Below are 25,054 nucleotides of genomic sequence, written 5' to 3' on the forward strand. Positions count from 1 at the left end.
CAAAGGGCTCGGACAGATGCCATATGCTGCCCGGTTAAAGAAACTCCAGCTCTACTCAGTGGCATACCACCTGCTCAGAGGCGATCTGTGCCTGACATAAAGCAATGTCCAATCCGGAATTAATGGACATGCTGCATCTCAGAAAATCCAAATCCCATCTAGCTACGTGCTCGAGACTAACCTCATCACTGAAATATAGGACATGCTGGAGGGACAGATTCATAACAGAGGCTCCCTTCACTCTGGAATAAAATCCCAGTCCAGGTTGATAAAATCTCAGTCCAGGTTGAGTCCCTCATTTCCTCTCCAAGAGGAATCGAGTGGATGGGGGGGATTGAAGGTTTACCCTGGGTGTCACTTCTGTGTCCCTGTTAAGAGGCACAGTATACTAACCTCAAAGGGCATAGCAAAATTTATTTAAAATGGGTGGCGAAAGCCAAACACACTCTGGCTAGGCTTATAAATGCCCTAGGGCAGATAGCCTAGTATGAACCTATAATGCAGCCCAGGGATGCCAGTGTACTGTGGCAGCCTAGTATGAACCTATAATGCAGCCCAGGGATGCCAGTGTACTGTGGCAGCCCATTTTCCTGTGAAAGGAAGATGAAGGCAGGAGTGACTTGGTTAGGATTAGATTTCTTGCCGGATTTCAGCATGTGTACTTGCATAGCTGTTAAGTGGTGCTCATTAAGCAGTGCACTTGGGTCTGTTTCTGCTTTAAGTAATTAACTGTGGGGGCAGTGCTTGACATTTTGTGGCTGTATGTTGGAACGTCAGCTTTGTAGGCCTTCCAATAGTCAGTCTAGCTGCATGAGAGCAAAATGAGTAGTTGAGCCTCCTTGGCATTGGAAGGAGGACAAGTTGTTAGAATTTTTCTAAGCCTTAGAGGCAGGGTAAATAGTGTTTCTCTGCTCCTGACCTTTTCTCTACCTTTAAATTTAAGGTTTACTTGTCAGAATTCTGTAAGCAGTGATGGCAGACCCTGTTAATGAATGGTTTATTGGGCTTGGGGCTGAGTATGCTTATGGGAAGATTCTTTCATTGCTTAACCTAAAGATGTATGCTTGAGAGGTATTACAAGACAACACACCTCTAGTATGCAAGATGTAGACTATATAAAATGGTTTTAATCAGTGTCGGGGATTTCAGGCCTGTAATCTCTTTGGGGTCTTTAACTTGGCGATACTTTAGGGAAGGGATTAAGGGAGTGTTACTACTGTAAACACACTTTTTGCAATTGGCTGCACTAAAGGTTTCCTGACTTGCATGATCCGTGATCGTGGGGTGTGAAGACCCATTCTTGGGTATCTGGGTGCATTTTCATTTTTAAGTGCTAGTAAAAGGAATGTTTGCCGAAGGCTTTTATGTGGATTGGCCTATACTATATAGCTCCATGTGTGGTAATGTAAGCCAAGAAGTAAGATGGGTGCACTCATCCAGTTTGCAGTTGTCTCCAAACCTTGTTGGGCAAATGTTTGTTGGAAGTGAAAGTGACCCCTCTACCCTGAGCTGAGTGACACTGCTGGTCACAAGTTCCAGGGCTCCTGCAGCTTTTGAGTTCTTTTAACCAGTTGTCAAGTAACACATGCAGCTGTGAAATGCACTTTGCTTCTGAGGTGTCATTGAAAGGGGAACCAGTGTGGCTGTCTGCATGTGGTGCTTCATACTTGCTATATCCAGGCATGCAGGATTGGTGATAGAGGGTTCAAAGTTTAAATTCATCCTTTGGGCCTTTTGCCAGTTAATGTTTGCAGTGAAGTGCAGAGCAAGATGTGGCTGGAGTCACCAGCAGGAGCACTCATACAAATTTGTGAACTTTGAAAGTAAACCGTAGAGGGAGATTACTTCCAGCCCCAGCAACATTTTGATCTTCAGTGAGAGAATGCACAGTGATTACTTGCAATCATTTAGGTTGGTACTAGGCTATTGGCCCTAGGGCCTATACAAGCCTAGCCCTGGCTATTTCTTCCCACAATATTTACTTTCCCTGGACCCCTGTCTAGCAGGGTGGCTTTTGCTGTCCAGTAACTGCTAAAAGAGGTACAAACTTCTGAATTTGACCTTTTCCTATAAGTGTAGTCCCCCTTGAATGAGGTCAGATTGTGGTATAATGGATTGGTTTCTGTGATTGACAGCTGTGCTGTACCAACAGATTTACCAGTTTAAACTGGGTTGGTGTGTTGCTGGCCACTTAAGTCAGCTGCCTGCTAGACTCAAGTTAATAGTGACTTGGTCAGTGTGGCCCTGTCTGTGCTAACGAGTGGCAGTATCGGCAAGCTTGACCAGTGGGCTAGATTTTTGGCATAGCCTGTCCTTGTGTCAAACTTGCAGTCCCCCCACCCCTATCTCTACTCACGGTCAGGAAATGTCAAGGTGTCTATAGAAATGTTTTGAGATGGGATGAATCCTTTTGGGGAGGGGCACTAGTTCTGCCAAAGTCATAACATCCCATCCTGGCATTGCAAGTTGAAGTTGCTCTCCATTCAACTACTAAGGACTTGGCCATGTGTAGTGGGACAAGTGCAACTTTGCAGGATGCAGTAGTACTAATCCTGAGCCTGATGTGCAGTTTATGAAAGTTTCAAACCTTGCAGGAACACACCCACACGTGCAAAGCTATCCTTTGTCTTGTCTGCACTGGGAACTGAGTGGTTGTGCTGTTATACAAAAAAAAACTTGCTTGTGCTTAACAGGAACTCTGCTGCTGTCAATTTTATGTAGGTATTAAAACCTTGAGTCTAGGATCTGCATTTATCCAAAGTAAGATCTGTAACAAGGTGACTGGCCTAGATTTTCAGGTAGGCAAGCAGAGGTAGTGCGTCTGCATGCCATGTGCATGTAAGTGCACATTAGGGTTCAGTTTGTATACTGAAATGCAGTAGTCTTCAATGCCAACTGGTGCTTCATTAATGTAGGTTGGGTGGTGGTCCTTAAAGGGCACCTGTATATTTACAAGCAATGTAGATGCTGGCAGGAGATTTGTAGGTAGGATTACCTTAAATTAAAAACATGCTGCATTCAGACAGCTGATTGGATTCTAAATTTTTAAGAATAATTTGTGTAGTAATATTGGCAATTTGAGGATATGGATGTAGTTGGGCGAAATTTGGAAATAGAAATATGTGTAGAGAAATAAGAATTCCTATATTTGGAAATAGGAATATTATGTGTAGAGAAAAATAATTTGGAGTTGGTCCATAAGAAGGGGGAATAGGATGCGCATTAATGAATTGTGTACAGGATAAAAAGGGGAGTTTGTGGTCAGTAAAGCTTGACAATTTTGGCCTATGTTAAAGGACAAAGACTTAAGGCATGTATTGGCCAGTCATGTGAATGTATTGGCCAGTCATGTGAATGTCTTGTAAAACAGCTGTGATGTTGGCTGACGTGGTGGTGCAGCACAGTAATTTTGTTCCACTTGATATTAGCATTGATAGAAATAGTTTGGTAAAGGTACTTTACCTTGTAATGTTAAAATTGTATGCACTTAAGTCTGTCTAATGGCACTTGTGCAGCACTGAGGGAGTTGTATATGCTCTTAGCTGCACCTTTAACTTTTATTATATTGGGGAAACCTCAAAGTTTAAAGGTGTGCCTGCAAGAGCATGTCGGGGATGTAAAAAATGGATGGTCCTTTGGGTGGTCACTATCTCTGCAAAATTCTAACATTGTTTACATGGTTGTGTTCTGGAAAGGTTGAGGTAGGCATAGGGGAATGTGGTGGCATGTACTTAATTTTGAAATATAGCACTTTAGAGCCCTTGGGGCTTAAGTTAACATAACTGGAGGTATGTAATTTAGTGGCAAATAGTTTTTAATTTTATTGTGATATTTGTAGCCATTTAAGCTTTTTGTAAGTAGTGCATTTTACTCTTGTAAGGCTTCTTTGCCACACTGCTAAGTTTTATTAAATTGTGAACCTTTTGGACCTGTGGCTTGTGTAGTTTTGTTTTTTCCCTTTGTGTTCTTTAGCTGATTGGAAATGCTTTTGAAAACTGTATCCTTGCACAGCCTGGAAAAGTCAAGTTTAGGTTTCTTTCTGTGGCAGCTTTTAGACTGGTCACTGCAAAAAGTGCTTGAGCATTTGGAGAGAGCACCAGTTGCTTTAATGCAGAGTCTGTCTTGGATTTGCTCTCCCCACAGATTGTGGAAGTTTAATGATTTGGAGGGGGTTACCTATCCACTAGGCATGCAGGATATAGCTTACTGTGGCTTCAGCACATTCGTAGTTATGAATTTGTATTCACAGCTACTCTCTCATGCATCCTTTGCTCTAAATTGAGAGAGCTTTTGCAGAGCACTCTATTGAAAAGAAGAAAAAAATCTGTCTCTTATTGTTCAATTACATAACTACACACTGTTACCTTTGCAAGGTGGCTGGCTTCAGTTTTCTGACAGCACTTGCAAGGCACTGAAACTGTAATGTGGTGGGTCTGGTGCTTTCCCCACCAAATATGCTTAAGCACAACTTTTGGAAGGTTTTGGCTGAGAATTGGATCTGCTTACTGTTGTGTCCATGAGTGGGGTCTGTCCGCTGGCAGCTTTACTTTAGTTGTAACATTAAGATGAACCTTACTTACAGGCAAGTCACAGGGTGCTTGGCATTCTCGTAAGCTTTCATGTACAATCACTCTACAGTGACTAACTTGCTCTTCCAGGTTTGTAAAAGCTGTTACTGTGGGGAATTGCATGTAAGCCTGTCTCTTCAGGACCTGTGGTGTCTTGTGCCATGTACTTGGCTCCCAACATTTTAATAACTTGTATGCTTTTCCCTGTGACTGGCTGTAATGGAAATGAATCCCACTGGATTGTACTAACACTTTTTTTTTTCCTTTTATATGCAGCAACATCAGTATGGCAGCCCAAGGAGAACCCCAAGTACAGTTCAAGGTAAGGCATTTTGCTTGGGTACTTGTGTTTGGTATATCCTACTCCTGCTGGGGCATGAACTAAATATCAACCAACACTAACTGCTTTCGTTAAATTGAGGTTTGTAAACCTGGTAAGGGTGTGGCCAGCAGTGGAACTTGTTTTTTGATGGCACCTTTTGGGGTACCACTAGTTGTCCTGGCTTGGGTAAATATTTGGGTGTGGGCTTCAAACTGCAACTTGGAGCTTTGTGCTAGGGAGAAAGTAGTGCCCATTTTCCTAGTAAACATTTTACTCTGCCCAAAACAAATTTGCTGTGAAATAGAAATTGCAAAATGCATTGTGCATGCTTTTGATCAACTCCATTTTCCCCCCACCTTAACAGCTTGTTCTTGTTGGTGATGGTGGTACTGGTAAAACAACATTCGTAAAGCGTCATTTAACTGGAGAGTTTGAGAAAAAATATGTAGGTAAGTACTTTTTTTTTTTTTTTTTTTTTTTTCTTCCCCATTGCTGTGCGTCTGGATTCTAAAGTTGAGATACAGCTACAGATTTGTGGAAATTTCACTTCGGTTATATCTTGTTTTTCAGCAACATTGGGTGTCGAAGTTCATCCTTTAATGTTCCACACTAATAGAGGCCCTATCAAATTCAATGTTTGGGACACAGCTGGTCAGGAAAAATTTGGTGGCCTTCGAGATGGCTATTATATCCAGGGTATGTAACTTTTGACAGTGAAGTGGGTGCATTAAGTGACTTTTTGCATTTTTAATTTTGGGGCAACTTATTTCTTTCTCTCCTTGTGCGCAGATGAGAGCTTGCATGTGATAGTTGCAGCATTTTAAAATGAGTATGGTGGCATTTATGATAAAGTCAGCTGATCACTGGTCATGCATTGTTTAATACCCAAAAATGTAGTTTAAAAGCATAGCTTGGAATCCTGCTGGTGTACATTTGAAGGACTCGTATGGTGGTACAGTGACCTAGAACTGTTCTATATTGTGATTTGTGGTAGCACTGAACTGCCCTACCAGGGGGTGGCTTCTCTGGACACTTGTCTAAGATTGGTAAGTAGTGGCCTCCTACTCTAATTTCCCCGTTCTAAAGACTTAAAAAACCTTGCCTCTGATAGGATGTATCCTGTGTGGAACAGGTTCCCATCCATGTGAACTAGTGCCTCCTAACACAATTTTAAGAACTTGGACAGTTGGGTGGAACGTCTCCAATAGGCACAGCCAGCCTGTAAATGGCTCATCTGGTGCTTACACTCCAAGGTATTTTGAGCTTGTCCAATTTGGGATGCATGGCTAGGCTTAAGGCCATTGTCATAGTAAACACCTCTGAACCTATAAATGCCCTTTTGAGTGGCACCTTTTAGCAAGTTTGGGGAGAACTGGTGGCTAGTGAGTAGAAAACATGGAGGTGGTGGCTGCTTCATGCACCAATACAAAATTAATTTGAGCAGAGTTGCATGTGTACAATTGGCTTTGACTACTTGTGTGGCATTGGGGAATGGAGCACTGCATACAATCCAGATGACCAGGTCATGGATAACTCGTTTTGCAGGTGGGGTGAATGTAAAGCTGGCTTGGGGGGGGTATATGGCTCCAGTTATGAGGGTACTGGAGGGAGTTTGGTGCATCGCAAATGCCACTACTCACCCTGTCATAACCCTTTGGAGGTTCTTCACTCCTGCATATGAAATCACTTGGCCATTATATTTGGTGCCAGTCGTGATTTTGTGCATAGCAGTTCTTCCCTTCTGAGGGAAGACTAGCTATGCCAGTTTTTGTCCTAGTGGTCTGGGCTAATTGGGGTGCAGAACATGGCAGCAGAGGGTAATGGATCCCTGGTATGCTGTAGGGTAGAGACTTTAAGTAGTACTTGAGGCTTGTTTTCTGAAATTAAGATTGTGTATTGTGACTGCAATTTTGAACCTGACTTTTCTTTCTTTTTTTCTTCTAGCCCAGTGTGCTATTATCATGTTTGATGTAACCTCAAGAGTTACATACAAAAACGTTCCAAATTGGCACAGAGATTTGGTCAGAGTGTGCGAGAACATTCCCATTGTATTATGTGGAAATAAAGTAGATATTAAAGACAGAAAAGTTAAAGCAAAATCCATAGTCTTCCACAGAAAGAAAAATTTGCAGGTAAGTAAAATTTCTCCCAAGCCTGTGCCCCCCTTTACTTTTTGGGGGGTGCACTTCCATTCAATCTTGTCAAATAGTCCGAAACCTTGAATTGTAAGCTGTCTGTACAAATGTGTTTGGTCAGATTACTTGTCACAAGTAATTGCAGTAGTGACTTTGTATAATGCTGTTTGGCAGCTTCTGTGGACTATACAGGAATAGATTTGGCCAGAATATATCCCTTTTTTATAGCAATGAAATGTACATTTTTGGATTAAGTGTGCATTTCCACAAGCTTTCCCTTGGCTGGATTTTAAACTCTTGTAACTTTAGTCTTCCAGGAGTTGGGTTTGGAGCGTCTCTTCCTAGCACTTGGCTTCTGGTTATGGCCAGTCCCTAGATTTAAATTATGAACAATTTGAAGAAGTGCCCTAAGTTTTTAAATGGGGGGGGGGGGGTGCTTTGCCATAAAATGTTCAGCCTTTTGTACCAGTAGTCATGCAGAACACTTGCATATGTTCTTGAATAACTGTGCTAAACTAGAACTTTCCCAATTATCTTTATCCTACTTCAGATACTTCCAGGAAGTGGCGTGCCTCCCTCCAATTGTGTAGAAATGACTTGGCCCACTGTTTGGACTTGCACATGTACATATCTAATGAGGGAGGGGTTTGTCTCTACATGAGGCAGAGATCAAGAGTGTATGAGGAGGGAAAAGGCTAGTCTGCTTTAAAGTTCAAGCATTGTGGTTCAAGTTGCCTTGTCTGGACAGATGCATCCCAAAGGGCCACTGTGGTACATGACTGGCCTTGCTGCTGAAGAGGGGTCTTGGACTGAGTAAATTTAGGCTTTGTTGACTTCCCAGGTCTACTACTGGGAAGCTTCCCCCCCCCCCCCCCAAGGGTGGTAACAATCCATGTTAAGTTGTCAATCTCGCCTTCATTCTTGCTTGATGGGTTCGGAGCCGATCCCTCGGCTCCGACTCTGCACTTGCTAAGCTCGAGAGTTTCTTCTACCAGCTCGAGGCAGCCCCATATCCCATGATGCAAGGCGGTAAGTACCCAGATCTCGTTTGCCACTTCGCTTAGGAGGTCTTCTTTTTACCAGCTCCTGGTAAGTTCACTTTTGTGATTTTTCAAGCCCCTTTTTTAGTCTAAAACTAATTTTTTTGATAGTTTAAATTTAATTTCTATCCCTTTCTGACAGAAATTCCATGTCTCTTTTAATTTTTTTGTTAGTCAATTCCCTATCCCATCCCCCCCTGTTAGGGTGTGTGTTGGTGATGTTCTTCGTCTTCCCTTGCTGCAGTCCTGACAATTGGGTATAGTCTGCGTCCCAGTCGGCCCGAATACCAGAGTATAAGGCTGACGTCTGTCATGGCGCCTTAGACTGACGTCAGTACGTCAGGGTACTAATGCGCATGACCGACGTCATTTCCTCAGTCTTTTTTGCCGCATGGTCCGATGCAGAAGCAATTTTGCGAGTGCAGGTTGGCGTTCTGAGATTTTCCTAAACCGGAGTTTCAGACCGAATACAGAGTTGGCTAAGTAACCCCGTTGGGGAACATTTTGGTTTTTTCTTGCCTCAGTATTTAAACGGATGTCAGAAAAAGTGAATAACTGTATTTCTTGTGGGAAGCAGATACCGCATAGGGATTATCATACATTGTGTATACCTTGTTTAGGGCCTGAGCACGGCGTTGTTGGTTGCCGCTCTTGTGCTAGATTTAACAAGCGCACTATTAAGAGGAGGCTTGATTGTGCTAGGTTAGTGCTGTGGAGGCGTTGCAAGAATTCTATGCCGACGGATGGCCCGGCGCCTGCTTCATCTAAGAAGCGCAAGGACAAAACAGTGAAGTCTAGGGTGAGGAACCGGCAGTCCCGGACGTCGGTCCTTTAGAAGGCTCAGGGAGCCAGAGGTTTTGCCAGGAGTCTCTATGGAGTCTCAGGCAGATACTTTACTGTTACAGGATGTGCCCTCTCAGGAGGTAGGCCAGGCTGAGGGGCTTCTCAGGTAACTGTTCTTCCCTCTCTTCCCAAGGTAGTTAGGGCCTCTCCTTCTGTTGCCAAAGCTTCTTTTAGAGGAAGGCCAAGTTCAGCTTCTGTAGGGGCTTCTCCTAGCATTTCGGCTCTGTGCCTAGGAAACATATGCTTAAAATGGCAGAAGATTTGATTACTCTGATTAGAGGTTCTATGCCCCACCTGATAAGAGGCCTAGGGTGGAACAGGAGTTTGATAGTTTTGAACAGTGTTCACAGGCTTCAGAGTCTTCTGTGGAAGACTTGCAAGAGTTTCCTACTTATTCTGATTCTGATGTGGATGATTCCACTCCTTCAGCTTCTCCTCCTGAGGATTTTTCATTTTCAGAGACTCTTCACTCCATGAGGGAGCACTTTAAATGGGAAGGCCAAGATTACTCTGACTCCAGAAAAGGCTTAGGGAATTCTTGTTTTGCCCCAGCATAGGCCCTTAGCTATTCCTCCTGTGTTGAATGTGGTGGAGGATGTTTTGCAGAGGCTTCTCTGAACCCTGATTCCTTGCCTCCTGCTCCTGTTAAGCCTGATAGGTATTATAGGGTGCCCAAGCTCATAAGTATTTGTTTAAGAGTCCCAGGGCGGACCCAGAAACTGTTTCTCAGGGGCCTAAAGGTGTTAAAGCTTCTGTGGTTAAAAATCCTGTACCCTCTGATAAAGAGGCAAGGGCTTTGGATAGGTGGGGTAAGAAAGTATATACTTCTTCCACTCTAGCCATGAGGGCGTTGAATTGTCAATTTCATATGCTGAAATATCAGAATTATCTCCTTTCACAATTGAAATCTAAGGTGGATGCTTTGGCGGAAGGTATTGAGTGTAAAGAATTGCTGGATTTGGTTCATGTGTCTGAACAAGTGGGTAAGCATTCTTTGCAGTGTGGTTTTGATGCTGTTCAGGCCTCCTCGAGGGTGGCTGCTACTAGTTCTGTTCTTCGCAGACATGCATGGTTGAAGGATCAGAATTTAGCTGAGCATGTTAAGACCAGGATTTTGGATGCTCCTTTACAGTCTGATGTGTTGTTTGGACCGCCTGTGGAAGCAGTTTTAAAGAAAATGGAGGACAAAGCTAAGTCTATGCAGACTGTTAAAGATTTTGCAGGTGCAGTCTCCGAAGTTTAGTAGAAATTGGCCTGCTAAGGGGTGGACATATCCTGCTTATGGTTCCCAGTCTAGGGGTAGGTCTAGGCGTGGTAGGGGCAGGGCTCAAGGTTCGTTTAGGCCTAGATCAGACAGTTCACCTGCTCAGACTTCTGGTGAGGGCAGGGGTCAGTCCTTTCGTAAGCAGAACCAATGACCTGCCTTTTCAGCTGCCAGTGGACTCTCGTCTGGCAGCTCCTTTGGGAGGAAGATTGTCTCTTTTCAAAGAAAATTGGGATTTAATCACTCAAGACAGATGGGTGCTGGATATCATTCATCACGGTACAGATTTTATTTCCACACAATGCCCCTTTCACAGGCATGCCAGATGTTCCTCCTCCACAAAGAAAAGAGGCTCACAAGCAAGTTTCTCAGTTACTCCAGATAGGGGCTATTCAGCCAGTCCCTGTGTCAGAAAGGGGCATCGATTTTATTCTCGCCTGTTCCTAGTACCAAAGAAGGGGAACACGTGGAGACCAATTTTGGATTTATCTATCCTCAACACTTATCTGGACATTCCCAAGTTCAAGATGTTGACGTTACAGCAACTGTTACCTCTGCTGGGCAAGGATCACTGGATGGTAACTTTGGATCTCAAGGAAGCTTACCTTCATGTGCCCATAAGGCTAAGTTGCAGAAAGTATTTGCGGTTTCGAACTGGAGATTTTCATTATCAGTTCTCTGCATTGCCCTTTGGCTTATCTACTGCGCCCAGAGTATTCACAAAGGTTCTGGCTCCAGTGATAGCTTACTTCAGGCTTCAAGGCATTCAGATTTATCCTTACTTGGACGACTGCCTGATTCTGGCTCAAGAAAAGGAACACCTTCTACAGCATCTGGAATATGTCATAGCAGTGCTAAGATGCCTAGGGTATTCTGTGAACGAAATAAAGTCCAGTCTAGTACCCTCTCAAGACATGTGCTTTCTGGGTGTGAGACTGAATACAGCAGCCCAGATGGCCTTTTTAACCCCGGACAAACAAAAGAGTCTGTCACTTTACTTCCATCAACTATCTCATCAGTCCGTGCTGACTGCAAGGACAGTCCTTCAAGCATTAGGGTTCATGGCATCTTGTATTCTGGTGCTTCCCAATGCCAAACTGCATATGAGGAAGCTGCAATGGTATCTCAAAATGTATGGACACAGCACTGCCAAGATTTGGACACTGTCATTCAAATAATACCTTGCCTTCAAAAGGAATTCTTGTGGTGGGCTCAGGAATGTCACCTAAACAAGGGACTCTCTGTGACCCGGCCAGAGGCGAGTCAGATTTTAACGACAGATGCCTCGGACACTGCTTGGGAGCTCATCTAAATGGAAAGTGGATACAAGACAAGTGGCCTGCCAGACTACAGCATCTACATATCAACATGAAGGAGATGTTGGCAGTCCAGTTTGCATTGATGGCGTTCAAGGAGTTACTTCTTCCAGGACAGGTGTTGATTCTGACAGACAACACAACTGTCATGTGGTACATCAACAAGCAAGGGGGAACACATTCTTATCCTCTATGCAGGCAAGCAATGATTTTATGGGAGACTGCGTTAAGCCTGCAACTGACTCTTCAGGCAAGGTTTCTGCCAGGAGCACAGAACTCCCTAGCAGATGTATTAAGCAGACAAATCATGGATCCCCACGAGTGGAAACTGGATCTTCATGTATTTCAGACATTGACAGTGTCATGGGGAACTCCAGACATAGATCTGTTCGCTTCTCCACTAAACCACCAGCTGCCAAAGTATTGCACAAAGGGGTTTCATCACACAGCTTGGAAAGTGGATGCTCTGTCTTTCAGTTGGAAAAACCTTCATGTCTATGCCTTTCCACCTCTACCTCTTCTTCCAAAGGTATTACTAAAGGTCAGACAGGACAGGCCAAGGATGATTTTGATAGCTCCAGATTGGCCTCGGCAACACTGGTACCCACTTCTAAGGAGTCTTGTAAAGAAGCCTCCATGGCCTTTACCTCTGATTCCTCATCTGTTATCTCAGAAGGACGGTCATCTGCTCAATGTCAAGCTTCAATCTCTTCATCTCACGGCTTGGCATATTCTGTGTTGAAGCATGGTAGGTCTCAGCTTCCTCAACAAGTTTTAAATGTGATTATGGAAGCTAGAAGGCCTAGTACTAGGAGAGTGTACGCAGAAAAATGGAAGAGATTTTTATTTTGGAGTACAGCAAAGAATTTGGAGATTTCAGAGCCTAATTTGAGTGTGGCTCTTCAATATCTTACTGAATTATTGGACAAAGGTTTGTCTTTCTCTTCCATAAAGATTCATGCGGCAGCAATTTCAGCTCACTATGATTGTGACCCACCTTTGTTTTCGCATCCTTTGTTCAAGCAGTTTCTTAGAGGGCAAAGAATATAAGACCCCCATTAGAGCTCCTACTCCTGCTTGGGATCTCAATTTTGTGTTGGAAAAACTTACTCTACAACCTTTTGAGCCTGCAGCTACTGCTGAATTGAAATATTTGTCATGGAAGACTGCTTTTCTGTTGGCTATTACTTCTGCAAGAAGGGTGTCTGAGTTGCAGGCCCTTATGGCAGTAGAGCCCTTCTTGATTTTCCATAAGGACAGGGTATCATTACGCACTAATCCTTCCTTTATGCCTAAGGTGGTTTCTAGTGTGGCTTTAAACCAAACTATTCATTTGCCTACTTTTTGCAGATCCTCAAAATAAAGGGAAAAGATTTTACACACTTTAGATGTACACAGGCAATTGCGTTATTATTTGAGCAGGACTAAAGATTTTAGGCAGTCTCAGCAGTTACTTGTTTCTTTTGCTTTAAGTTCACAGGGCAAGCCTGTGTCAAAACAAACTATTTCTAGGTGGATTGGCTTTTGCATTGCATTTTGTTATTCCCATCATGGCAAAGAGGTTCCAGCTGGGATTAGGCCTCATTCCACTAGGGCTACTGCCACTTCAACAGCATTTCTAAGGGGTGGCAACTAAGGATATTCTGGAGGCAGCTACTTGGAGTTCAGTGCATACTTTCTCTAGGCATTATCACCTGCCTATATACTCTAAGACTAGAGCTGGTTTTGCCACAGCTGTTTTACAAGGCATGTTGTCAGCTCCTGCTACTTTATAATTTGCCAGCCTCCCTTACCTCTGCTTTGGGATTCTACCCAATTGTCAGGACTGCAGCAAGGAAGACGAAGAACATAGTACAGTTTTGTACCTACCATAAATGTAGATGTTCGAGGATTCCCTTGCTGCAGTCCAATTTACCTCCCTCCTTCCCTCTGTGTTTCAGGGTGGTTGTGTAGGTGAGTTTACATGCTTATATTTTTGTATATATTACTGTATATATTGTACATGTTTTTGGTGCAGGTTGTTTTGGGACTTGTCTTTTGGGTCTTCTGACATCTGGGGCAAGAAAAGACTGAGGAAATGACGTCGGTCATGCGCATTAGTACCCTGACGTACTGACGTCAGTCTAAGGCGCCATGACCGACGTCAGCCTTATACTCTGGTATTCGGGCCGACTGGGACGCGGACTATACCCAATTGTCAGGACTGCAGCAAGGGAATCCTCGAACATCTACATTTATGGTAGGTACAAAACTGTACTTTTTATAGAATACCTCTTGGTATTTTGTTTAATTTAATTTGACTGGTGTGTGTGTATTGTGTGTTCGGCACCATGTCAAAGGAGAGGGTTTCAGGTTTTAAGAAGTGTGACTCGTGCTGTCAGAAGAGGTCTCTGACAGACGGTCACACTTCTTGCCTGTATTGTCTGGGCCCTCTTCACCTGCAGGACTCCTGTGCTATTTGTCACTCCTTCAGCCAGAGAGTCCTGCAGGAGAGACGTAACGAGTTGATTCTTAGGGGCCTTCTTAAGCCGGAGGGCTCTCCGGCTAAGTCGGCTCCACCAAAATCAACAACCTGCCAAGGCCCAGGCTTCTGTATCTAAGCCTGCGGCCTCGGCTCCGACTCGTACTGAGTCGAGATCGGCTCTGGCTGGAGCCGATTCTGGATTGACAAAGCTTTCGGCACCGATTATCGGTGCCGAATCTGTATTGTCCACTTTGATGTCTGCGCCGATCGGTTCCGACACCCATGTGGCACAGGCATCGGTGTCGGCTCCGATCGGCTCCGACACAGTTACTTTGGTGGCTGTATCGGCTCCGGCTGGAGCCGATACATCGAGACGTTCTGTCGGCTCCGAGAAGTCGGCTCCGACAGGATCTGTAGTATCGGCTCCGATGGCTCATTCCCGGAAGAGGTAGAGGTCTCCTTCCTTGAGCCGATATTCGGCTCGGCCGCCTCTTCTATCGAACGGAGCCATCGGAGCCGATCTTCAAGGTCATCCAGGTTGTCAGATCATGACCTAGAGAGTGGTCAGTAGATTACTCAAGTCACAGGTACTGGCCCAAATGTTACACAGTCCGTCTCAGCAGACTACTGTTGGTCCACACCCCGTTACAGTTCCTCCTTCAACTCTACCCCAGAGTTTGGAGTTGGAGTCTTCGGCATGGTTACTGCTACGGCTGGAGGACGGATACCCCTTCTGTTCCTTCAGCCTCTACTCTTATCTCCTCTTCCTTAGGGGATTCGTGGTCGGGCTTCCATGGTCTCCTCAGAGGGGTGAGTGGCACCGACCCTTGTCCGAGCCCGACCTTCCCCTTGGAGCGTCGGCCTTGGTGAGCTCAGCTCCAAAATCTGCCTCGAGACTTCCCTTTCGGTGGTCCCGGGAGTTCCTAGCTCTTCGGAGCGGGTTCTCTCGGACCTGCCTGGGAGGGGAGCATTCGAGGTAATGAGTGTACTGGCCACTGGTATCAGTCAGCAGTCTGTTCCCGTAGCTCCTCCCTCTATAGTACCTGTTGACATCTCTGCCACTTCTCTTGCTACAGGACCCAGAGATCCTCCGCCTCAGGTTTCCCCATTGGGAATTTCCCCCTCTTCCGAGGATTCTCCTGATGTTTCGGGAGATCCTCCTAGGAAGAGGACTTGTAAGAGGAAGCATGTAGACTCCCCCGAGTCTGTCACTTCGGATACTGACTTTGATGAGTCAGAGGGATCCCTAGATCTCCCTCTGAGGATGTCTCCTTCTCAGACATCCTAGAACTTCTGAAACAGAGGGGAAACTGGCCCACCAACAATCCCTCTGAGGATGAGTCAGTATACCTAGAGGCGTTTGGATCTCGGCCCTCCACCTCCTGGGTGTCTCCGCCTTCGACCCCTTATGCAGGTTATTGCACGAGTGGGCAGCTCCTGACTCTGTAGAGCCAGTCCCTAGGAGGCCTTCAAAATTTATCACTGCCCGAGTGACAAACAATTCCTTACCAAGGGTGTCCCCGCTGATGCCATGGTGGTGGCTGCCACCAAAAGGAACTTGCAGATCCTTCCGTGCCCGTCCATCCTCCTAATAAGGACTCTAGGACCATGGATAGGTACGCAAGCGGATGTTTTCCTCAGCGACCTTTGCTATGCGTTCGCTGAATTATCTTTGTCACTTCACCAGACTCCAGAGAGATATCCTGAAGGAGCTGGGAGAAGTGGTTCAGGATCCTACAGCTGCAGGGGCTCAAGAAAAGATTGCTTCGCAGCTAGGAACCCTCAATTCCATTGCTAACTCCTCCATGCGGCTAATATCTTATGCTGTGGATGGAGCGAGTAGAGCCGCAGGCACAGGTGTGGCTCTTAGACGCCAAGCCTGGATGCGGCTATGTGATTTTGCGGATCCCTTTAAGGCGTCCTTCACAAATTCTCCCTTTGATGGGTCAGCTTTGTTTGGCCCTCAGGTGAAGGAAACCTTGACCAGGTGTGAGCAGGACGGCAAGACTCTTTCTGCTGTTGGAGTCCGTTTTTCCACCCCTTCTAGGCCTTATCCCAAAGGACAGAAGGGTGGGAAGATGTGGTTCCGTAAATCCCAAGGAGTCACGGATTCACGTGGTCAGTTTACCCCTAGAGGCAGAGGGGTAACAACAACAGACGCCGCTCTAGAGGCAGAGGGGTCCAAGAACCAGGGAAACAGGGAGCCTCTCTGATAAGCCCTTTCAGCATCCCTGAGGTGTTGCCCGGCTGTCCCTCCTTGGAGGCAGTCGGGGGAAGATTATCACTGTACCCAGAAGCCTGGCATTCCCTCACTCAAGACAGATGGGTACAGTCGATCATATCCAAGGGTTACATAATTCCTTTCGAGGAAAGTCCCTTCCCCTCAAGTTCCCTTCCAGATGTACCACCCGGTCTAAGGGAGATTGCAGAGTTAGAAATCGCAAAACTACTGCAAAAAAGAGCCATTCAGCCAGTTACAATAGACCATTCAGAGCCCGGAATCTACTCAAGGTTCTTTTTGGTCCCCAAAAAGACGGGAGACTGGAGACCAATATTGGATCTCAGCAGACTCTTGTCTGTCAGGAAGACAAGATTCCGAATGGTCACTCTTCAGTCAATTCTGCCCTTCTTACAGAAGGACAACTGGATGTGCTCAATAGATCTTCAGGATGCGTACTATCACCTAAATTCACAGACGCTCCAGGAGATTTCTCCGCTTTCGGCTGGGGTCCAGTCACTTCCAGTTCAGAGCCCTGCCCTTTGGTCTCACTACAGCCCCCAGAGTGTTCACCAAATGCATGGCAGTGGTCACGGCTCACCTGAGACGTCAAGGATTCCAGGTGTTTCCGTATCTCGACGACTGGCTCCTGTCAGCCACCACCAGGCATCAGCTTATACAAGCCAGGGATTACACAATAGACCTTTGTTCTCTTTTAGGCATCTCAATCAACTTCGAAAAGTCATCCTTATCGCCCTGCCAGTCTATTACCTTCATAGGCGCAAACTTAAACACTGTTCGGATGTCAGCTACCCTTACAGAACAAAGTTTCAGACATTCAGACTCATGTCAGGATCATTCTGGCCAGCAAGAAAGTACAGGCCAGAATGGTTCTAAAGGTATTAGGTCTCATGGCTGCGGCCATTACTCTTCTTGCCCTGGCTCGATTCTACATGCGCCTCCTTCAGTGGATGCTGTTCACACAGTGGTCATACCAGCAACTCCCAATGCGTCACCAGATTCTGGTGACACAAACATGCAAAGAACATCTTGCTTGGTGGATCACATCGTCTCAGGTTCACCAAGGCAGGTGCTTTGTACCTCCGTCCCCAATAGCCACTGTCACCACGGATGCCTCCCTGATCGGGTGGGGGGGTCATTATCAGGGCAGGATGGTTCATGGGACGTGGCAACCGTTCGAGTACCATCTGCACATAAATGTCCTGGAGATGAGAGCAGTGCTTTTAACCTTGCAAGCCCTCAACGACTTTCTTCCCGTAGGGACAATTGCAGTCCACACAGACAACATGTCTGTAGTTTGGTATATCAACAAACAGGGCGGAACCAAGTCCTACCCCTTGTGTCGAGAAGCGCGCAGACTATGGCAATGGGCGATCTCCTCTCATCGGTTTCTGGTAGCAACGCATATCCCTGGGAAAACCAACATTATAGCGGACAGATTGAGCAGAGCTATTCTCATGCCTCACGAGTGGTCTCTCAAGCAATCTATAGCGGAAGAGATTTTTCTGGAATGGGGTCGCCCATGTTGCGATCTTTTGCTACTCCCCAAAACAGCAAATGTCCAGACTTCTTCAGCCTCTTCCCTCTATCAGGCCATCCCCCCAGAGACGCTCTGACCCAGGATTGGCCCCAGGGACTTCTTTATGCCTTCCCTCCATTTCCTCTGATCCCTCAGGTGATCCAGAAAGCTACCGTTTTGAGAGCCAAATTGATTCTCATTGCCCCTTACTGGCCTCGACAAGTTTGGTTCCTGTTCCTCCATCACCTTTTGGTGCAGCCGTGGCATCTGGACCCAGTGCCAGATCTACTGCTTCACCAATCCGGTCAGCTGCACCGGTCAATCCCTTCTCTCAACCTCACAGCATGGTTGCTCCACTTCCTTCCTTAGCCAGGCTTCCTTTGATCTCTAACCCAGTTAGAGACATCATAGTAGCTTCACTAAACTCCTCTACCAGGAGGATTTACACAAGCAAATGGAAACGTTTCTCTTATTGGGCTAAGGCCCAAAATATTGATCCTTTTACTGCCCCTGTTCAGGCAGTTCTGGACTTCTTAGCAGAGATTTTTCATGCAGGCTCCTCTTCTTCCACAGTCAGAGTTCAGTTGGCTGCTATTTCTAATTTTCATGTCGGGATAGCAGATCATAATATTATGTCCCATAGGCTCTGCAGGGCTTTCTTGAAAGGAATTTTCCTACTAAAGCCTCCAATCAGGAATCCTCCTCCTCAGTGGGATCTAAATTTAGTGCTGACATCCTTGATTCTTCCCCCCTTCGAGCCAGCTGTTTCTTGTTCCCTGAAATATCTTTCTTGGAAAACTTTATTCCTAGTGGCTATTACATCTGCCAGGAGGGTGTCTGAACTTCATGCTCTTTCGGTTCGACCCCCATATTTGATTTTTCACAAAGACAGAGTATCTTTGAGAACTAATCCATCCTTTTTACCTAAGGTCGCTTCAAAGAACAATCTGAATCAATCCATTGATCTGCCTGTATTTTTCCTAACTATTCAGATAGAGCTGAACAAAAGCTACATTATCTTGACGTCCACCGTCAGCTTAGATATTATTTGGACAGAACAAAAATTTAGAAAATCTGATCAACTTTTTGTTTCCTATGGATAATAAAAAAGGCCTTCCTGTTTCTAAAGTGACTTTGTCCAGATGGCTTTCTTCGGTCATCACTGAAATTTATACGATCAGGGGAAAACAGCTGTGCTCAAAACCTAAAGCACATTCAACTAGGAGTTTAGCTACTTCTACAGCTTTTCAAGCTAGACTGCCTTTGGACACTATTTGTGCAGCGGCCACTTGGGCCACTCCTCACACTTTTGTTTCCCATTACAAATTGGACTTGGCCTCCAGGGACAGAGCCAGTTTTGGCTCTACAGTCCTCAAGAGTTTGTTCCATTGAGCCACCCAGGATAGAGGTGCTAGGGACGCGGTCCCATCAAGCAAGAATGAAGGCGAGATTGACAACTTTAAGAAGTTAAGTACCTACCATAACGTTCCATGTTAGTTGTCTTCTCTCGCCTTCTTTCTTGCGACCCTCCCTCCTTCCCCCTGGCCTGGACAGACCTTGTATAAGAAACTATCATGCTAAAGACCATTCAGACCTGGTCCTTTTTACATCTGTAAGTTTCTTCTTCCTTTGGGAAGTATTGTATGCTTGGTGCTATTGCCCTTTGTTAACAAATGAGATCTGGGTACTTACCGCCTTGCATCATGGGATATGGGGCTGCCTCGAGCTGGTAGAAGAAACTCTCGAGCTTAGCAAGTGCCGAGTCGGAGCCGAGGGATCGGCTCCGAACCCATCAAGCAAGAAAGAAGGCGAGAGAAGACAACTAACATGGAACGTTATGGTAGGTACATAACTTCTTATTTTAGGACTAAGAGGATCCCAAGCCTTTCCTAAAGTGCTAAAAGGAGTGGCAAGGACCAGGGTGCTGTATGAGGTGGAACCACCTTGTAGGGTCTTTTTCAGGGCCAGTTTGCTACCCAGGTTATGTAGGCATTGTCTTTAAGACTTTAACTCTCATTCAGTCTAGATTTAGCTTCTGTGTACTTCAGACCCCAGATCTCCATTTTAGGCTCATAGATAGAGGTACTACTAGGCTATCAATCCAAGGGCCTGCATAAGCCTAGCCAACAAGGTTCCCTGGCTTACACCACCCTGTGCCACTGTTGAGCAGAGACTGAAGTGATCCCCTGGGGTCCTTTGCTCTTCGGCAGCTTGGAGGTGAGCACCTTGTCTGTCCCTTTTTTAGGATTGGATGTAAACCCAAAACAGCAGGTTTTATGCAATTTGGTAGGTGGAAGGTATATTAGAGGTGCTACTCCGGATACCTCTTGGATTCCTACCTTGGACAAGGTGGGAGATAACATTGCACCATGAATTGTCAGGGCTTGAATCTAAAACTGAGGACCTCTGCTGATATTAGTTATGTAATGACTTCTCATTGGGGGGGGGGGTGCACATGGTGCTGTTCCTTGTCCCTCAAACTAGCTTCAGCAATCAAACTAGTATTAATCCACATTACCTTCTAAGGGTTTCCACAAACTTGCGGTGGGGGACCATTTTAGGCATAGTTCAGGCTATGTAGAATTTGGTCCAGTAACGAGATGTCCGTCCAAGGTGGACATAGCTGGGATGTAGTCAATACTTCTGCATCATATGCTCCAGCCTTTTGCTCGCTTTGAGGACTGGTCTCTATGCACCCCCCACCTGTAATGCAACTGGTACAAGCAAGAAGCTTGGGCATCTCATACCTGTCCAGCAGCTGTTTAACAACCCACTTGTGTCCTTCAAACCCAGATTACCTGCCTAGGGTGCTTGGCTGATTTTTAATATGTACAGTTCACATACTGTTGGCTCTAACTGTTGCCACTTTCAAGGAATTCAAACTTCTAGCCAAGATGGTCCGAGATACACTTGCCATGGAAGATGGACTTGACACTACTGTAGCTGGATTATTTAAATGTCATGCTGTTTCATCAGTACATGGAGATCTTCCTACTTAAGATGGCTTTCTTTCCTGCAGTCAGGGATTTTTATCACAAACTTCTGCGGGTGCATGACCAGCTTTCCCTACTGGGGCAAAAGGTAATGGGGTAGATAAACTACTTGGCATTTGGGGGGGTATGGCTAACTTTTGCCCGTGCTAACTAGCCCTTGTCATTCAAGCTAGGACACTAGGCAAGTTGCAGCTGTTTTGAGGGATGCAAACGTGTTAAATCCTACTGGCTGGATAGTCTAAACCCATTAACAGCCATATCCTAATCTGCTGGAGCCTGTCCATGTACAGGGTTTATCTGCTTTGATTTGCTTGCCATGAGATTTTATTCCACATCCTTATTGTCACTGTCTGGAGACTAATCCCAAAGGTGGCTGTATTTCCCCCCCCCAGCACTAATTTGCCACATACTGTGGAGGGTACACCTGCACCAACCTGTCCAAGCTGTTGCAGTATGCATACAAGATGGCTCAGCACTTTATCAACACAGCCACTCGCTGCTTTCTGGCCTGAGCACAGTCATTGGAATTCTGGCATTTTGTGTTTTTATGATCCCACAGGAGCACCTAGAGTAGTGTGAAGGTGTTGAATACCAGTGTATATTCAGTTAAATTTTTAGCTGTGTGGTTGGGGGAGTGGTTGCACTTTTGAAATTGCAGGTTTTTTCATGTTTCGATTCTGAGCAGGTGTTAAGATGACACTAGACTTCTCTAAGGGACCGAACTTAACACTTGCATCATCTAGGGTAGTATGCTGCAGTTGGTATAGTGAGAGCCTTCCAAAGCAGTGCTGAACTTGCATTGCTTCCTGCATTTGCTTTATTTCTTTCTCAGTAAATTTGTTGGAGTTGATTAGATAGCTATTCTTACTGTTGCTTTATTTTCATGTTTTTCTTGCAGTATTATGACATTTCTGCAAAAAGCAATTACAACTTTGAGAAGCCTTTCCTTTGGCTTGCCCGAAAGTTAATTGGTGATCCTAACTTGGAGTTTGTAGCCATGCCAGCACTTGCACCGCCAGAGGTTGTTATGGATCCTACATTGGCAGCACAGTACGAGCAAGACTTACAGGTATGTCTTCATTGTTTAGTCTTTGCCTTATACTGGTTGGTTGTCCTATTCTTTGCCTTGTACTGATTGAAGGTCCTATTTTAGTGCAGTAAATGTGAGGGTATAAGGTATCAGTACAAGTAGCCGTGGGCAAGGCAGGCTTCTTGCTTGCTATATCACTGATTTAATCCCTTGGTGGTATAGCTAGCCTTTATCTCTGGGTCAGGCTGCTTATAGATGGGCAGTGTACAGATTTTACACCACCCCTGATTTGGGATCCTTTGCAATTTCTTCTGTTCTAAAGAACTAGGTGCTTTGTCTTTGCCATGAACATTCAAAGTATTTCTAACTTGTGTGGGAGTTTTTATGGAGTTGAGTGGTCTGAGGGGTTATGGGGGTTCCAACATCCTAAAGTGGCTTTCTACCTCCACTTAATCCTCACATTAGCATTATGTACCCCCACCAAAAGGATCTTTCTAGGTAGTGGTCCCTAAAGTGATCTGTAACCAAACATCCATCAGTGCATGGTTCTAGAGCTAAAGCTCCAAGAAATTTGCCTCTTGATAGTAATGCTGTTTTGGATTACTCAGGGCTAAGACTCTACCCAAGAGTGCTACCCCTTAACATGGATGCTTAGGTCCGCCTAATCACTGGTGGACCAAGGCAAGGCTGTATGGTAACTTTGCGTGTTTACTTTACATATCTGCTTAAAAGCTTCTGATGTGTGCAGAAACACTTGAACCTACCCCATTACGTTCTTTCTAATTTAGCTTGCGTTCTTTTAGGACTTTATTACTGTAGCCTGTTAGTAACAACTGCTGATTTGCAAAGCTAAGGGCATATACCAGGACAGCTGCTAGTGTAGAGGAGTCTTTGTGCTCTGAAGACAATTCTGTGGCTGTCCTCCTCAGGGAAGGGTAAACTCCTAGAAGCTGGATTGTGCCTGACTGCAGTTGCTTCCTAAACTGGTTTGGTTTTTTGCACTTAATACTGTGTTCAGTGGTTGAATTAATCTGTCTGCATTTATATTTGACTTTTTACCCTTTTGCAGTTGCCCACCCCTACTATAAACTTTATCTGGGACACTCCCCAGTACTCTGGCTCATTCTACCTACTACATAGATCATTTGAGAAGACCTGCCCCCTGTCTTCCTCCTCCCCTTTATTTTTTATGAAATTACTGTGCTTTCTGTGCACTACACCTTAACACCACCCACACTTAACACAACACGCCCACATGTGGAACATACCCAAAGTAGACCTCCAAGGCAGAAACATTAACCCCACACCTCCACATCATACCACGCATAGTGAACACTGCTGTGTTGCAGCCACTAGGGGTTATGCATAAACCCAATGTTTCGCTTGTCAGACTCCATTGTGAGATGCACAGCTGTGCCTCAAACCAGGCTGGATATGATCAGTGTGATCTGCCATATCATGCACGCTTGGTCTCCAATAGGTACTAGGCCACATTGGTGTGGAACTATGTACCCCTTGGACTATATTAAGAGACATGATTGAGCTCTCTGTCCTGGGCAAGTATGTCCCTAGCCTTTAGCAACTTTCTAGTCTCAGAATGCTGCCTCCAATACAAAGTGGTGTCATTCCTTGGGGTTCAGTACCTGGCAGCCTGGGAAGATTGACAGACCACAATGCTTTGCCAGATATGGCCTGCATCTGTCTCTTGGGCTTTGGGCTTCTGGCAAAGGCTCTTGCCTCCCCATAGTGCCTGTTTTAGGAAAAATGATAGGTCAAAACTACCAACAAATTTTTACAAAAAGTAAATTAAAGGTAACTCCATGCAAGACAAATTCGTGTCTGTGTGTCTGTGTGTCTGTGTGTCTGTGTGTCTGTGTGTCTGTGTGTCTGTGTGTCTGTGTGTCTGTGTGTCTGTGTGTCTGTGTGTCTGTGTGTCTGTGTGTCTGTGTGTCTGTGTGTCTGTGTGTCTGTGTGTCTGTGTGTCTGTGTGTCTGTGTGTCTGTGTGTCTGTGTGTCTGTGTGTCTGTGTGTCTGTGTGTCTGTGTGTCTGTGTGTCTGTGTGTCTGTGTGTCTGTGTGTCTCCTAGTTTAAAAAGTGAGTAGATTCTTGGACCTCAAAATTGTCCCATGGTCATTTATCTTGGGCATACCCCAGGAAAAGTAGCATTTCACTGCAACTGCTTTTTGCCTTTCTGCTCTTGTGGGGTGCGTAAGGTGTAATGGTCTGACAGACCTGTGGATGGTGAGCTGCTTTGATCCTACAGTTTGTATGTGGCTTAGGACAAAAGCATAAGCTGGTAGCACTTCACTTTGCCTGTGTAATCTAGCAAAGAGGTACCTAATCCACTGCAAGGATGTTCACTTTCTGCGTTGTGAAATAGCCCTTTGGTTCACTAGCAGTTCATGCCTCACTTTCCAAAGGTAGCTTGAAAGACTGAATCTAGGTGCTAAACAGTTTAATGGGCATAAGGACTGGAAGATATTGTCCGTTGCCAAAGAATTTTCCAGTCTTGCGAAAGCTTGGTGACTTTGAATTACTAACCTTACTTTTTTTTTTTTAGATTGCTCAGTCCACTGCACTGCCAGATGAAGATGATGACCTGTAAAGAATGAGGCTGGAACCCAGCGTCAGAAGTCTAGTTTTATAGGCAGCTGTCCTGTGATGTTGGTGCAGTGTGTTTGCCACATTTATTATCTAGCTAAACAGAACATTACATGTGCTTATCTTTGGGATGCTGAAGAAATGAATGGGCTTCTGAGTGAATGTGTGGCAGTTTAAAAAGATTAAAATTTCTTCATATTTTGGACCTGCATCTTTAGCTGTTGATGGACTGCAATTACTATCCCTTATTGATCTAACTTGCGACTGCCAAGTTGCAGCACACCATATGAACCTTGTTGGTTACTGTCATTCCCACTATTTTGTTTTAGGACGTAATAAAGTTGTATTATGAATCTCTAATGTGGAGTTATGTATTAACTTTAAGGTCTCCCCTTGAAGTTGAGGGGGATGCTCATCTGAACTATCACTTCTCAGCATTGGTACAAAGGTGGCCTATTTCAATGTAGTTCTACTTTGACTAAAGGCAGAAGTTCAATTTCTAGAAAAGTTGTGCTCATCTTGGGTGGCATAGTCATGCATTCTGCTGTGAGCCATCACTTTGTCAATACCATTTTTGGATTGGTGATTTTCAGCATAAACAAGAGTGAGTTGTGCTTAAAAATATTCGCATCCACACTTCATTTCTGTGCACACTCCGGTTACTTTTCGTCCATTTATATAAAATTATCTTTCCTGCACACTGCTAGTGTATGTTTTGGG

At 45.1% G+C, this 25,054-nt stretch overlaps 1 protein-coding gene across 3 annotated transcripts in view; it reads left to right on the forward strand.

Annotated features, from left to right (window-relative positions):
* RAN (RAN, member RAS oncogene family) overlaps positions 1–24,694 on the forward strand; it is a 43,702-nt gene extending 19,008 nt beyond the window's left edge. Inside the window, exons 1-7 of one of the 3 annotated variants that reach the window (XM_044068742.1) lie at positions 4,472–4,478; positions 4,845–4,890; positions 5,255–5,339; positions 5,461–5,586; positions 6,835–7,022; positions 21,602–21,772; positions 24,294–24,694. In XM_044068742.1, coding sequence (XP_043924677.1) covers positions 4,855–4,890; positions 5,255–5,339; positions 5,461–5,586; positions 6,835–7,022; positions 21,602–21,772; positions 24,294–24,338 — 651 coding nt within the window. In that variant the 5' untranslated portion in view covers positions 4,472–4,478; positions 4,845–4,854 and the 3' untranslated portion in view covers positions 24,339–24,694. Of the gene's footprint in view, positions 1–4,471; positions 4,479–4,844; positions 4,891–5,254; positions 5,340–5,460; positions 5,587–6,834; positions 7,023–21,601; positions 21,773–24,293 lie in introns of those variants that run through there. The other 2 variants (XM_044068741.1, XM_044068743.1) reach the window with 2 other exon arrangements.
* Positions 24,695–25,054: the final 360 nt, after the last annotated feature.

Source organism: Protopterus annectens, chromosome 4.part0 (genome assembly GCF_019279795.1).
Source record: "Protopterus annectens isolate FY-2018-M chromosome 4.part0, PAN1.0, whole genome shotgun sequence".
Classification (NCBI taxonomy): domain Eukaryota; kingdom Metazoa; phylum Chordata; order Ceratodontiformes; family Protopteridae; genus Protopterus; species Protopterus annectens.